Source organism: Electrophorus electricus, chromosome 11 (genome assembly GCF_041902795.1).
Source record: "Electrophorus electricus isolate QZ-2024a chromosome 11, ASM4190279v1, whole genome shotgun sequence".
Taxonomy (NCBI): domain Eukaryota; kingdom Metazoa; phylum Chordata; class Actinopteri; order Gymnotiformes; family Gymnotidae; genus Electrophorus; species Electrophorus electricus.
This window is the reverse complement of record NC_137507.1, coordinates 11,212,501-11,228,901: the sequence shown is the minus strand read 5'-3', so window position 1 is coordinate 11,228,901 and position 16,401 is coordinate 11,212,501. Positions and strand designations below refer to the sequence as shown.

Genomic DNA, 16,401 nt, shown 5'->3' with positions numbered 1-16,401 from the left:
CCTAATAGTATCCAAAGGTATACAGAAGATGTTAAAGAGGATGAAAGAGTAGAAGAAACAGCTGCATTTTGAGGACCAAAAGGGAGAAAAAATGAGCAAGTGCAGAGTCAACCAGTAAAGTTGGTTGGAAACCCCAGTAAGGTCCTGCCATTGGACAAGTTTGAGATTAACCCAGACAGGCTGCAAACAATACAATTAACACATGTTAAGCCATCCACAGAGGTGATAACTGCACAAGTAATATACATCCTGTTATCAGTGAAACAGAGCAGAAGGCAACTGATCAAGGAGCAGAGGGGATTTCACAACGTCAATATTCAGATATTCAGTATTCAGACTATTCAGTATTGTTAAACTAGCTTCATCTTATCATATACATTGCAGTACAGGAAATATATCAGATGATGAAAATGTCCCTGTAGCAGATAAACTTGCTACTCCAATTAAAGTAGGAGAAAAGGAGATGGGTGCTCTGCGTATCAAAATGCCAGTAAAAACAACAGAGACAAGAAGTTGGTGAATTTCTTAGTGAAGCCAATGCTATTAAAGAAAAAAAGAATCTATCCCTGCAAAATGTATTAAAACATTTCACACACGAATACTCGAATCAAGATAGTTCAGAGTCTGCAGGAAAAAAAAAAAGAAATGTAAACCTGAAAAGCCATCAGGGATTCAAGAGTGTTTGTCAGAAGTAAATCAGTTAAAGCAAAATCAGAGCAGAGGTTATTATCGTCTTCAATTTGTGATGCTAAATATGGGCACAAAGATTCACAGGATAAAACAGTGCAGTCAGTGAATGATATTGTAAAGACTTCGAATGGAGAAGGACACCATCTCAAAAAAGGTTCCAGAACAGTCTAGCACATCTATTTCACCAGACCAGAGAGCTCAATCTCTGTTCCCTTTAGTTGGAAACAGGGGCAGAAGTCAGAAAGGGAACTAAAGTCAAATGTGCAACATCTTATATAACTAGCCCAAAAGATAGATTCTGCTCCTATGCCCCTTAAAGAAAATTTTAAGGGAGGTAAAACCTTACTCACTACTAAAGAAAAGCCTGACACCAAATCTAATAATGAAAGTGTAGACTGTACCTCAGATCCTGTAGTAGAACCTCCTTCTCCACAGCCTGGAGCTAGTAAACAAGAAAAAAATCCCATGTGGAAATGCCATCTGCAGACATTCAAAGGACAAAGGTGGAAGGTGGGCCAATGCATTTTGAAAAAAATGCTTGATAAAGCATTTTTGCTTTGATAATGCCTAAAGAATTTAATGAATTGAGAGAGGTAATCGTATATGTAGCTGTAGAGAAAATGTGGGACAAAGAACTTTTAGACATTTTAGATAAGTGTTACTGCTATGTTGCACTATTTTACCTTCTTTATATATTCTTGTTTTGAAAATTCCAATTTTTCTAGCTTTAACTTTAACTTTTTTCTTTATTTCAGAAAAAAGGTGAACTATTAGAGCAACCTGGTGGCAAAGAGGAAGCCAGTGAAGCATGCAGTCCCACCAGCCCTTCAGATATAGCTAAGTTGGAAAATACTGTACTTCCAATACTAGAGGCAAAGACAGCATCCTCTAACGATGAGAAACAAATCGACACTGTGAACACTGAGAGTCTCCCAGAGTCTCCAAAAATCAGCACAGAGCAGGGCAAACATGAAGAGAAGCTAGAAATCCCAACAGACCTTGAAGGAAAGATTTTGGAGAACAGCAGTGAGGGAGAGCCTTCACCTCAAAAGAATGTAGGCAGGCAGAGCCCAGGTGCTGCAGATGAAGAGTCGATCCGTAAGCAGATTATGGAAATGAGTGCTGATGAGGTTTCATCACCATCCATTGAACAGAAGGAACCTAACCTCGAAATATCTGTGGCAGACAATGGAACCGGTATCCGTCATTTCAAAACAATCGAACTCAACAGTGTGGCCACTGTTAAACCAACTTCAGATGATGGTGAACCAGAGAGCCTTACAGATTCCCCTGATGACAGATCCAGAGGTGAAGGCTCTTCAAGCTTGCATGCTTCCAGCTTTACTCCAGGGACATCTCCAACATCGCTGTCTTCTCTTGATGAAGACAGTGATAGCAGCAGCCCAAGCCATATTCGGTCCAGTGGTGAGGGGAAGCAGCACAGAAAAGCCAAGCACCGGCAGCCAGGCCAGATGCTACCCACCATTGAAGATTCATCTGAAGAAGAAGAGCTCCGTGAGGAGGAAGAGCTCCTGAAAGAGCAGGAGAAGCAGAAGATCTCTGGAAAAAAATCTAAGAAGGATAAAGAGGAGATACGAGCACAGAGAAGGAGGGAGAGGCCAAAAACTCCACCAAGCAATCTCTCACCAATTGAAGATGCTTCTCCAACAGAGGAGCTACGGCAAGAAGCAGAGATGGAGGAATTCCGAAGATCCTCCTGTTCAGATTTCTCCCCAAGCATGGAATCAGAACCAGAAGGATTTGAAATTCTTCCAGAGAAGATTGCTGCTGTACAAGAAGGATATCAGCTGCCAACATCAGTCTCTTTATATTCTCCAACAGATGAGCAAAATACTGATAACCAATCCAAAGAAACAAAGGAAAAACAACCTGAAAAAACAGCAGATGAAGCCTATGAAGAAATAATGCTAAGGGCAAAATCAACGACAGAAAAAAATGACCAAGAAGCAAAAACACTAAGCTCTCCTGATGAAGTCTATGAAGACATACTGCAGAGCAAGAAAGAGCAAAATCTTAAAGAGGATCACACCATGGATGAAATTCCCAAACCAGATATCATTCCTCCCCTAAATGACCCAAAAGTAGAGTCCATCAGTACAAGCATCTCTGGACAGCTCGGCAAGGATGGAAAACCATTATTGAATGCTGAGGAAGCTTATGAAGAACTTATGAAAAAACAAAAAAGTGTTCTGACACCGGGTACAAGTCCAACCCAATCAATCTCTGATTTGAATAACACAGCAAAAGAAATAAAAGAAACATCTGCCACCAAACTAGAGAATGCTCCTCAAGAAAGAGTTCGACCTGTTATACCTGATCTTACAGTGACACAGTGTTCCTCAGGTGAAGAGGAATCTGGAGAGGAAAGCATTTTAAGTCAAAAACTGGGTACTGCATCAACATCAACACATACTCCAGTGGCTGAGGCAAAGGAAATACCAGCTGCTGTTACCAGATCTACTACTGATGTTGTTGACTTGTCAAAGTCTTCAGAGTTTACTCAAGTAGATGATTCCCCTACTCCAGTTCCTAGCATAGCTTCTAGACCTTCTGTTCCAGTATCACCTTTACCCACTGTACCACAGTACACTCCAACAGTACCTAGCATAGTATCAGCTGCCCCTCCTGTCCCTCCCAAGCCAACAGTTCTACGCAGAGCTCAGGAAACAGCAGACATTCCCACTCCCCCACCTCTACCACCCGCTACTCTACCCAAGCCTGTTGTTTATCCCAAAATTATTCCACCTCATTTTCCCCAAAGAACAGTTCCTGTTGGAATGCCAGCAACAGCCCCTAGTACACAGATTAGACAACCTGTAGCTTTATTATACAAACCCCACATTCCTCCTCCTGTGCCTCCAAAGCCATCCTCCATACCTGCAGGCCTGACATTCAGTCACAGAATAGGAGAGACTATCAAACCGCCCATAGCTCCAAAACCCATAACAAGTGCCCAGCCACCTTCTTCTTATGCTCCAACAAGACCAAACATACTCCCCACAGGCTCCATACACGGAGCTCTGAATCTGAGTCATTCAGCTGAGAATAAATCAGGGGCTACATCACCCATTAAGTCCCCCACATCCCCAAGGTTTGGCAAGTCTTTACATGACACTTATGTAGTAATTACTCTGCCATCCCAACCTGGTTCACCAGTAGATGGTGTGACATCCCAAGCCCTTATAAGTTTTGGTCCCACGTCCCCTAGGGTACCATTAACATTCACACACTTTACAGAAACCGTAGACAGCCCAGAAATATCAGGTCCAGGGCAAGTAGTCATTCCAAATATTGGTGTCCAGGTAGTTCAAAGAACAACAGTGTCTGTTGTGCAAGAAAAAACACCACCACCATCTCCCACTGGGAGAAGTGTCCCTGAACATCTGAGATCACAACCAGTACAAGAACATAATGGGGTTCCCTGTCATTCTGGTGAGGTTGTTGATCTACGCACTCCAAAAGTGGATGCTGAAACTGTTACAAAAGGTATGGATCTGTCATCCTCTGAGTCACGACAGCATTGCTTCCTTGCTGGTGTGAGTGGGCGACAGCACAGTGCTATTCAGTCATCTGTAATGAACCTAAGCATTGATAGTTCTTCAGTACCTGTGGTAACTGATGAAATAACCATCCTCAATTGTACAGATACTATGGCCTACAGGAACAATGATCTTTCCCAAGCTACCTCAATGCCTTTCCCACTTGCAACAGCTTTTGAGCCTGTTTCCCAAATTATTTACCATCCTGTTGGTTCTCAACCAGAAAAGCCAATCAATCTTTCCACAGCTGGGGGTAAAACTCACCCTGTTCCTGTGACAATAGCACCCACAGTTGCAAGGAATGGCATTAGCACAATTCCACCTTGGCCAGAAACTCGCGTATGTGGTGCAGTTGATCTCACTACTGTAAAGCCTGTTCAAACCATGGTCTCTGTAGATGGGTCCACTTCAGAGGCAGTTACAGCAGTGATGACTGAAGATGAGGGTAAACCAGTAGACCTGACAGCAGGAAGACGAGCAGTCTGTTGTGATGTAGTCTATAAGCTTCCATTTGCAGGTAGCTGTGCCACAACTCAGCAGCCCTCAGCTCCATTGCCAGAGGACCGCTTTGGCTATAGAGATGATCACTACCAGTATGATCGCTCTCCCTATGGCATGAGAGGACTTGGTGGAATCAAGCCCTCAATGTCTGACACTAATTTGGCTGAGGCCAGTCTCTTCCTGTACAAGAGTAAAAATAGTTATGATTACAACGGGGCAATGGAGGGTGCTGTAGACCTAACCTCTGGTCTGCACAGGACACACTGTGCAGTGGCAGGTCAGTGCAATATTACAGATCTTTCTCACAGGTGTCATTTTGAGTTACCTATGCTTGTTCCCATCTAACACTTTTTGTGCTTTTTAGATGCATTATGTTCATTGCATCTTTTATATGGAATGGCTTTGCATATTTGTATTTTTCATTTTGTTTTATTTTTTGTAATTGGGTGCATGCCTCTGCATGTCACTTAATCTAATTTATGCTTTGCAGGTCCAATAAATTGGCAAAAATTACTTTTGCATGACATTTAAACACAGCATGGTTTTCTTGGCGTATTTACTAGTGGTTTTATAGACAAAGCTTATTATTTACATTATGAACTTTTAACAGGTGAAGCTGTGGACTACTCAAGCAAAGCTACAGCAGTCCCACATTACTCCCAGGCCAGAATAACATCTGCTGTTGGAACTCACTTTGGAGTTTCTAGTGTCCTGAGATCTTCAAACGGTGTGGTTTACTCCTCTGTAGCAGCACCAGTTCCTTCTACATATGCTATAACTACCCAACCTGGATCTATCTTCAGTACAACATACAACACTCTCTCAGGCATGCATACTAGTGACACAATGCCATCACTGTCAAATCTGCAGAATCAGCCTCTCACTAGATCACAGAGTTTCCTTTCCATGATTGATGTGAATACAGCAGCCGATCAGTGCATCATGCCCTTGAACCTGGAGACAGGTCTCTCCGAGAATATATTTTCTGCAGGTCTCTCAGAAGTAGTTCCTACAATAACCACAGTAGCAGCACTGGACTACACAGATGCCTCATTGGAGGCAATTGCAGCTTCACTAGAGGCTTTGTCCTCACCCATGGTTCCAGGTGATGAACAGTATCAGATGGAGCGTGAGCGTCTGGAGCTAGAGAAGATAAAACAGCAGCGTGTTGCTGAAGAGCTAGAATGGGAGAGGCAAGAGATCCAGCGCTTCCGGGAGCAGGAGCAACTCATGGTACAGAAAGAGCTTGAAGAGCTACAGGCTATGAAGCAGCAGCTCCTGTGCCAGCAGGAGGAAGAAAGGCAAGCGCACCTCATGATGCAAAAAGAAACATATGCTCAGCAACAGGAGCAGTTGGAACAGATTCAGAGGCTCCAAGAGCAGCTCAGACAGCAGCTGGAGGATCAGAAATACAGCCAAATGTATCCAGATGAGACCTATGAGCACTCACACATCCTTGTGATGGGGACAGACAGAAGGATGGACAGTGGGTGTCAAACTGATGAAGAGGATAATACAGATAGCACCTACTCTGCTAGCAGGAAAAAGAAGAGTGCCAAGAAAAGTGTAGACAGTTGTGTGCAGACAGATGATGAAGACCAGGATGAGTGGGAAGGTCCTGCTCGAGGTAGACGTAGTAGGCCACGAGTTTGTAAATACAGCTCAAGTGAGAAAAGTGGAGTTTCAGTGCAGGCTCTCACAGAAATCTCTGTACAAACAGATTCATCAGGAACACACACTGTACAGCTGGACACTAGGGTTGATTATCCTAATTCTGACAGAACTAAGATTCGCCCTACCCCATTAGACATAAATCAGTCTCTTAAAGCAGACACCTCCACTCTAAAGGTTGATCCAGCTCCCCCAAAATCCCCCAAAGTCCTCTACTCACCAATATCTCCTTGTATGTCCCCTAGTAAATCCCTTGAGTTTGTGTCCTATGAGAAATCTCTTGGGGACACCAGCCCACAGAAAATACATGCTACAGACCCATCTAGAGTCCCTCCTAGTAGTCCCAGGGCACCCAAAGTCATTCAGAGGTCTATGTCTGACCCCAAACCTATGAGCCCAACTACAGAAGAGAGAGCAGCAACCAGTTTCCAGTATTCAGAGGGTTACTCTGTGAGTACACATTTTGTTTCATCTTTAATATTAAACATTTGACCTTTTATGTTCAAATAAATGCTTTAGGAGCTAATATCATGGTATGTTGTGTCTTTATTTTTTTATGTCTCCTTATCATGCCATTTCTTCTAAGTAATGTGTTAATCAATTTGATTCTATAAATATCATTGTGTCATTATTTAATTCATTTAATTTATTCTTTTTCTTTGTATTTAAGTTCACTACATCATTGTGAAAAGATAATAGCCAAGTTAATAGTTCAGATTTTGTCCCGATATGTTCCTTTTTGTCTAAATAGTTCATAGTTCTCACATTTTGCTCTTTCTTTTTTCCAGTGCTTGATTTTCATTGACTTGCTTGCTGTTTTATTGCATATCTATTCAAAGGCACCACAACAAAATGTATTGTTTTTTCAGTGCTCAATCCATAGCTTTCAAAAGTATGTTGTTTTCCTAAGTTTTACAGTGTATGCAGTTTTACCATGTATGCAGAGTTCTCTGTTCCCAGTTGATCTTTCTGAAATGTTATTTGGCTTTGCAGTTAAACCAGTATGTTATAATTTATTATGTAATGACAGACAATGCATGACAAAGCAGAAAAACTACAGAAAACGCATAACCTTAAGGGATTTCTACCTATGGGTTTACTCTTTTAATGAAAGCTCTCCAAAATCTTTAGTAGTATAATGGTAAATGGTAAGTTGTAAGATCGAGTGTGGGCGCAGATTACCTTGGCAGATCCTCAAAGATCCATTCGTATGGAAAGACCCAAGATGATGAGGACCTAATGGAAGAACCTTTGAGCTCCTAAAACAACAACTGGAGCAAGAGTTTAGGAGGAGCACAGGAGGCACGGGGAGCTTAGAGCAGTACATCTTTGCACATCATTACACCCCTAAAACAGGTATAACCAGTGGAAGCCATAGGCCCAGAGAAGTACAGCATAAGTAGATTAACCCTGGAGAAGCAGGCAGAGAAGCAGCTTCTGGCATCTGTGTTTTACCAGAAACACAAAAATACCACACAAACACAAAAATACCACACAAAAATACTTCCATCCAGCACAGTCGAGGCTTAAAACAGACTATAGCAGCTACTTGGGATCAAGTGCTTCACCAAGATCAAGCAGATTACTACAGGATGAGATCATTTTTGGGCTTCGTAAGAACTTCACAAAACTTTGCAACTAAAAAAAATAATTAAAATGTTCATTTTCATAAGTAGGATAATAATAGACAATATGTGGCAATATCAAAGAAATACTTTTGAGCTCAATCTGTGATGAAAGCTCATCAGAAAGCTTTAGTTGTGTGCATAGATCTAGTGGTAAGTAATTGATTACTCTCTCAAGTTTTAGAAAATGCTTAATCATCAAATTAAAATATTAATAAGGGCTTAAAAATACATTTTCCACTTCAGTGATTATCAAGAAGCACATCTCTCCTTTGAGTAATAATAATGCCAAAAATAATTAAAATAGGTTTGACTGTAAATCACTGTTAAGTTGATGTGTTAACATAGTGTAATTACATTTGTATTGCATTTCTTTTTTCCCTGTCAGGGTAAAGTATCTCCAAGTGGCACTCCCTCTGGCACACAAAAGAAAGTGAAGAGGACCCTTCCTAACCCACCTTCAGAAGAGGAGGCTGCCAACACTAGTCAAGCAGCATACAGCACTGCCTCTGCTCGCCGCCGTCTCTGCCGAAGCTCCAACATGGCAAGGGCAAAAATCTTGCAGGACATTGACCGCGAACTGGACCTTGTAGAACGAGAATCCTCTAAACTTCGCAAAAAACAAGCTGAATTGGATGAAGAAGAGAAAGAGATTGATGCCAAGCTGCGATATCTGGAGATGGGCATCAACAGAAGGAAAGAGGCCTTACTTAAGGAAAGAGAGAAGAGGGAAAGGGCATATCTCCAAAGTGTTGCAGAGGATCGTGACTACATGTCTGATAGTGAGGTGAACAACATTCGTGAAACAAGGAGGGGTGGGGGTGGAGAGGAAGTGGTGGGTGGGCATGGACTTGAGAGACCACGCACAGCTCCACTGTCAGAATTAGATGAGTTTGTTCCGCCACAGACCAAACACGAGTATGGCAAGTACTCCCAGTTCCAATACCCACAGTACCAGCAGTCCCTGTACCAGTCTCAACAGCCCTATCAGTCTCAGTCTATCTACTCTTCTGTGCCCTCTCTGACTGCCTCACAGCAGCAAAGCTACCACCAGATGCTGTTACTACAGCAGAAAGCCAGGCAACAAGCTGCTCTTCTGTCTGAACTAGATGCCACCAAAGTGTCCACCAACTATGACACCTCATCATATCTGGGAGGGAAGTATGGAAATCATCTTGACCTACGTAGTCTGGAAGACCGTGGAGGCAGTATGGCAGGAAGTCCAATGTCCAGTGTGTCAGCAGACTCTTTCTATGCTGACTTGGACCAACATCACCAGACACCCAGAAATTACCTCCTCTTAGAGGATGCAGCCGACATTGCCAAGAGCACGACTGGCCTTGCGTCAACAACTTATGGAATTGCTGAGAGAGAACTGGCAAAAGCAGAGCGCCTACTGAGACGCACAGCTGCAGATGTGGGCACAGATTATCTTGGCACTTCTTCCAGGCTTCATTCCTATGGAAAGACCCAAGATGATGAGGACCCAATGGAAGAACCATACGAGCTGAAGCTCCTTAAACAACAATTGAAGCAAGAGTTCAGGAGGAGCACAGGGGGCACTGAGAGCTTAGAGCAGCTGGCTAGCCTTTCACATCATTATACCTCTAATACTGCTGTAACTAGTGGGGGCTATAGGGCCTTTCCCAAGACAGAGAAGTACAGCATAAGTAGATTAACCCTGGAGAAGCAAGCAGCAAAGCAGCTTCCAGCATCTGTGCTTTACCAGAAACACAAAACCACCAGCAACATTGGAAAATATTCCTCCATCCAGGACAGTAGGGGCTTAGAGACGGACTATAGCAGCTACTTGGGATCCAGTGCTGCTTCCCCAAGGTCAAGCAGATTACTACAAGATGAGATCACCTTTGGGCTTCGTAAGAACATTGCAGAACAGCAGAAGTACCTGGGCTCTACACTAGGTGCAAATTTAGCTGGTTCCCTCAACTTAAACACAGGTATGAGGTCATCCCTGGGAGAGGACTCAGTTTATCCTAGTGGAAGCCGATCTCGACCTTCTTCTAGACCTTCCTCTATGTATGGCCTGGACCTCTCCATCAAAAGGGACACCTCTAGCACTTCTCTGAGGCTTAAAGGAGAGGGTGACCCCTCCTCAGAGACTTCAGCCTATCAGACTCCATCGGGTAGGACAAAGCCTACTAGCCTGCCTATTGGCCAAGGGGGGCGGGGGCGAATCCCTATTGTGGCACAAAACTCTGAGGAAGAGAGTCCACTAAGTCCAGTGGGTCAGCCGATGGGTATGGCACGGGCATCTGCAGGTCCGCTCCCGCCTATATCTGCCGACTCCCGTGACCAGTTTGGGTCATGCCTCTCCCTTCAGGACCCCCAACAGCAGCAGCTTAGAGAGGACCCTTCCAGAGGGCGCAGTTACGTGCTCATGGATGACCTGCAGGGCACAATGTCTGATAGTGAAGGTAACTTTTTAATTCTTAGAATGTCCTTCTCAGACACCAGTTCTCAACCATTTCCTTTACTCTTTTTCTTCCTGAATGTTTTTCCATGTGTTTCTGTGAAACCTTTCATGGATGTATCTCAACATTCAAGCTCTCTCTGTTCTGTGTTTAAATACTGGAATCTGATATAATGTCTTATCAAGCTCAAAAAGGCTCTTTATACCTGTCTATGCTAATGTAATCTTTTTGTATGTTTATACATTTAAATGCTTTGAATTCTTTGATTTTTCTCTACTGGCTGTCTATTTTGTTCCACATTTCTGCCTATGCAGCATGCTTGTACACTTTTTAATTAATCTTTTATGAAAATGCAAAAGGAGGCATCATTTATGTAACTTTGAGAGGACCAAATACTTTTTCTTCTCAGTAGCTTACATGGAATAGTTTTATAATATTGCATATATATTATTGCATAGCTGATGAAGGACCTCCGTCCGAAATGTGTGTACTTTACTACAGTTATATAGTTCTCTCTCTCTCTCTCTCTCTCTCTCTCTCTCTCTCTCTATATATATATATATATATATATATATATATATATATATATATATATATATATATATATATATATATATATATATTTTTTTTTTTTTTTTTTTTTTTTTTTTTTTTTTTTTTTTCCAAATATAATGACTTTAGGACTAAAAGTCCTCTCTCAGTGATTTGTGATGCACTCATTGTTTTTTAATAGTCAAAATGGTGTACATTATTTCCATGCATGTTTGGTGTTTCTATAAAAATGAAAATTTGTTTTGTTTGTTTGTGAATAAACATTCTGTTTTTATTTTTTGCATGACTGTATGCATACTGTTGCATGATTAATTTTGCTCTCTTTGAAGAGAAAAGGCTCTGCTTTTTAATATTTGTGTTCTGGATAATTGCCTGTTTCATAGTGTGTGTGTGTTGTGTGTGTTGAGTGGGGTTGTGAATGAAAGTTATAAGCACAAATTAAGTCTTGATATCTTACTGTTTTATATATTCTTCTATACTTGGTAGACACAATATAATACACCAATAATTGCATTACTTCTAAAACTAATTTACTTATTGTTCCAACCCAAATCTATTACACCATTTAACAGCACTCATTTTATAATTCCTTTAAATATATTGCTATGGTCCCCATACATGTAATACCATATGATGAACACATCATATGCTCCATCTGGAAGTAAATGCATTTGCCTTGGTTACAGCACTAAGTGACTCCCTGGTGGGTCTGAACAGAGACGATCAAGGAAACACACATGAGAATGTCACAGACGGTAGAGTATAATCACTCTAGCTTCCAGCTCCCCCTACCACTCCCTCTAACACCCACCAAACCACTCCTACCCTTAACACCCACCACTTACCCCTCCCTCTCTTGCTGAGTACCACCCACCCACTACCATGATCGCCCAGTCACATATATATAAGCCCATGGTCGACCACATTGACAGCAAAATCATCTCCATAACAATACTTTGTGGGGAGCATGACAAATGCACTCAATAATATAGAACACTGCTGCCACAGAAGATTTAATTCTTTGCGTGCGTGCATTACATGTGTGCAGTTTTCAATTTCATGCTCCTCTCTCTCTAAATCTAACTGCCAATTTATTGTCCAAATATGCCACATTGCCACAATTTTAAAATCCAAAAGGCATTGTTGCACCATTCATGCATTTAGATATCGAATCTAATGAAGGTTCCAATTCGGTTGCTTGATGATTTCTTCATTTAATAAATATATGTAAACTGGCTAAATTTGCTAAGTACACAGAACCATTCAAATGTAACAATATTATGAATTTAAGTTTAATATATAAATATTCTCCATTTTGATCCATGTCATGCCACAGTTGAATGTCAGAGTTCTAATGTATCAGGTTGGTGTTCATATATTGTGCTACACCTCAAGTATACCTATTCACTCCATGATGAAGTACTGTATGTCTAATATGTACATCCATAAGATATATCTAACTGAAAGATTCTCACAACAGTTAGCTTCGCTGGTGGACGGCATCATGCTTTGCAACTTTCCCCAAGTTTCTTCAGACCTCTCCTTACCTCCTTAATGAGACTCTTTGCCATGTTCTACACTCTAGTAGTGCTCTACCTCCACCTGTGGTCTGCTTCTGTTCCCAACTCTTCCATACAAATTTCATAAAACTAATGGGTAGTCTAAAACAAGGAGGGGTGATTTAAAGGCATTCTGATATAATTATTTAACAAGAGGAATCCTTTGGATTGTTCTTATTTGGAAGTTTGCATGCTACAGTACCCTCTCCTTTATGAATATCCCCTTCCAGTGTTATCCCTCGTCTGCATGTTTACAATTAGAGGACAAAACTAGTGCTTCTTTACACTGCATCTGTTTCTGGTGTTTAAAACTGATCCATATGGCTGAAAGGAACTGCTAGGATTTGTTTTAGCAAAGCAGGTGAACATATTTTTAAAGGTTTGATTCTGGTGTAATTTTTTTAAGCCTACCACCTGCGTCAGGAGGAGACTGACTGGTTTGACAAGCCACGAGATGATGGTCATGTGCTGGACATGAGACAGGTAAATTATATGCAAGTACTTCCATGTGTACATATAAACAGTAGAGGTACAAATGTCTTTGTGTTATCAGCTTTCTCGAGTATCTGTACTTGAGGTGAGACAAGCTCTTGATTTTCTGCATGATTTCTCACACTAAAATGTCATACTCACAATTTCTTTTTTGTGTGCATGTACATGAATTTGTGTTTTTGTGATACACTACAGACAAAACCCCAGCACTACCAGTTTCCCTATGTGAGAGTAAAATTGCAGAGGGACCCTAAAGACCGCAGTGTATCAGGTAAAACTCTATATGTACTTGCCCATAACCCCTCCATGTTGCAATACAGGATGCAATGACACTTTTCAGAAAATATGGAAAATCCTTTCTTTGCAAAAGATTATCTTCCTGACTGCCAGACATACAAAGCATGAGGCTGAAGGGTAGTTGTAAAGATGGTTTAGCATCTTAGGGATATTTTATACCGATTCTTTAAAAGGCTGGCTAATGAGGAAGCATTTAATATCTTTTCAAGTTTGCTTCCAGCATTTTCCTGCTGCCTGTAATTATTCCACATTACCAAGCAGACTGTCAGCAGATGCACAAGACACTTGAGTTCCTCTGTGCTTTTATTGCTTCCTTGAGCATTAGTGTGGCTGTACATCATTAGCTCATAGAGCATCATTGTGGCTATACACTGTTAGCTCACAGAGCATCAATCTGGCTGTACATCTTTAGCTCATAGAGCATCAGTGTGGCTGTATATCATTAGCTCATAGAGTATCAGTGTGGCTGTACATTGTTAGCTCATAAAGCATCAGTGTGGCTGTACATCATTAGCTCATAGAGCATGAGTGTGGCTGTATGAGTGTAGCTCATAGAGCATCAGTGTGTCAGTGTGGCTGTACATTGTTAGCTCATAGAGCATCAGTGTGGCTGTACATCATTAGCTCATAGAGCAGTTCCAATGGAGCTCCTTTAGGCACTATAAGACAGCAGACATTTCATGGCATGTTAGTCCATTGGCACCTTTCCACTTTTGTCAGCTATCAAAGCCCCAAAATGGCATGTAATGCAAGTCAGATTATCCTCATAATTAGGAAGTGGTGAACAAATAAGGCCCATGTCTGAAAACAGAGGCTGTGCTGCATGTGCCGCACTGTGACTGGCTAATGTAAAGCCTACATTGGTCTGATAACAGGGCCTGGTGGCTGACATTCAGAAATACTGTATGACTGTATGAATAAACTGAGCAACCATTTGCATTTGGCTCATGGCGGCCATATTGTCATTCAGTAAATGTGCTTAAAATGATTTGCAAAAAGACATGAACTTTCATCTGAACATGTTTGTGGTGGGCTTTGCCTGCAGGGAATGGATTGGGCATCCGGGTGGTGGGGGGTAAAGAGGTCCCAGGAAGCAGCGGAGAGATCGGCGCATATGTGGCAAAAGTCTTACCTGGAGGAGCAGCAGAACAGACAGGAAAGATTGTGGAAGGTAAGGCTGTAACAGACATGTCCTTTTCCTGTCAAGCACTCTTAGTTTCTTTAACTGAGCATTAGGTTTAAATGACTTTTGTGAGCCCTCACAAATTCTTAGGTCTTGTGGAAAGGCCAGGCTTATGACATCTGACATACTTTGACATCATGTTTCAGTGAGGAGAAAGGAAATGAGTAGACCCTTATCTACATCTACTCCTCCACACATCAGCCATGACTCATTTATGATGTGAAGAAGTGGAAAGGTAGATTAAGTCAGGAATAAACAGTACTACAAATGTCAGTACCAAAAAAGCTCTTCAAATTGTGCATGTTGCAATGTGATAGCTTATGTTTCTTCAACTTTGAAGTCAGCAGGCATCTAAGACAGTAATTTCCTACATGTGGGAATCAGAGATGGAAAAATTTTAAACTCGCTGCAGTTTATTGCCTTTCATAGAATGTCTTTCATAACATCAGTCATAGAAAGACACTACATTTGTATTGCTTGTCTTTAAGGCATTCTGCTAAGTGCCTTTTAGAAATTTAAGTGAATGTGAAATCTTACTTTTTCAGATATACTCTGTAGTTCTACTCTGCATTTATGTTGTCAACTGTGGTTAGCCAGGATGTACAATATCAAAACTTTTCGATGTTCAGTTTTTCAAAGTAAAATTATGATTTCCAGACTTTACAGGTTTTTGCTGTCACAGACCCTGGAATTAGCTATTGGGAGTCATTTTGACCACAGTGAATTCTGCAAGCTGCATCAATCACAGATACAGCAGACAGGGAACATTAATGTAGTGCTTTCTTCAGGCACGAGGGTTCACAAATGGCACTGTAAATTAGACCTGCTTGGCCTCCTTTTGTACTGCATCCTAAAGGTCATAATTCACACAGAGCCTGAGGAGATGGAGCACCCAGCACTGGATCTGTCTCTGCTCTGGTTAATTTATGAGGCTTGGGCACACAGCTGGGGTCTGAGGGGCCGTCCAGCGCCTTACCACTACTGGTCATATTACATTTGTTTTCTGTTTTTCCCTTTTATCTGACCTATTTCTGTCTGTGTCCTGTATCTTCAATTTCAAAGGTTCATTTTCCCACTTCCTGCCTTGTCCTCTGTTCTAATTTCTCCTCATTGTCCTCCTCATGTTTTTTGAAAACAAAGAGAACAAAGATCAAATCAGACTTTTGTAATTATGTCGCTTCTCAGTGTAAGTACACTTTTTCTCCGTAACGTGTTACGCTTGACCTAAGACAAATACATCAGGATGAACTATTAAACATTTCAGCTCCATGTGCAGGTGTCAGATGAGAGTGTGTTCAGCATGGATACCGCAGTGCTGTCACTTGATGTTACGTACGCAGGCCAAGCAGAACAGGGTGGTGTGAAGGATCCAAGAAGTGTGAACAGTCTATTCAGATCCTTTTACTGAGTGCCAGCGTCTTTGAGTGGATGCACATGTTAAGTGTCTGATATGTAATCAAGTCGTACACTGAATCTGCAGGAATCCCAAACATCCCTCTGAAGGTGGAAGCAATACAGTATAGAAAGAGGGCCTACCTGGCCTACTTGAAGGCTCACTTTGACGTGTGTAAGTGCTCCAAGAGCAAGGTTTTATCTGTGATTGTGTTTGCTGTGGTGTAGACTATACTGGCTTTGCTGTGCTGGTGATCTACTTTGCATCTGCAATGTCAGAGGCATTTGGTCCTATGGCTTCTTCTCAAGGAGTGATGTGGTGTTTGCGGTTTAAGAAAGGATATGAATTCTCACAAAGTGCTTATTCCTGATTGTATTTATGTGTGTGTGTGTGTGTGTGTGTGTGTGTGTGTCCAGGAATGCAGGTTCTGGAATGGAATGGTATTC

The 16,401-nt window shown here is 41.6% G+C and overlaps 1 protein-coding gene across 10 annotated transcripts in view; it reads left to right on the top strand.

The window, feature by feature from the left end:
• Positions 1-16,401, top strand: part of pcloa (piccolo presynaptic cytomatrix protein a) — a 51,595-nt gene that overhangs the window by 22,164 nt on the left and 13,030 nt on the right. For 9 of the 10 annotated variants that reach the window (XM_081723239.1, XM_081723233.1, XM_081723235.1 and 6 more), the window contains exons 5-12: positions 1,446-5,028; positions 5,362-6,872; positions 8,436-10,482; positions 11,718-11,786; positions 12,997-13,073; positions 13,278-13,353; positions 14,425-14,550; positions 16,372-16,401. The exon at positions 16,372-16,401 is cut by the window's right edge and continues 79 nt beyond it. In XM_081723239.1, coding sequence (XP_081579365.1) covers positions 1,446-5,028; positions 5,362-6,872; positions 8,436-10,482; positions 11,718-11,786; positions 12,997-13,073; positions 13,278-13,353; positions 14,425-14,550; positions 16,372-16,401 — 7,519 coding nt within the window. The remainder of the gene's footprint in view (positions 1-1,445; positions 5,029-5,361; positions 6,873-8,435; positions 10,483-11,717; positions 11,787-12,996; positions 13,074-13,277; positions 13,354-14,424; positions 14,551-16,371) is intronic. The other variant, XM_081723236.1, reaches the window with a different exon arrangement.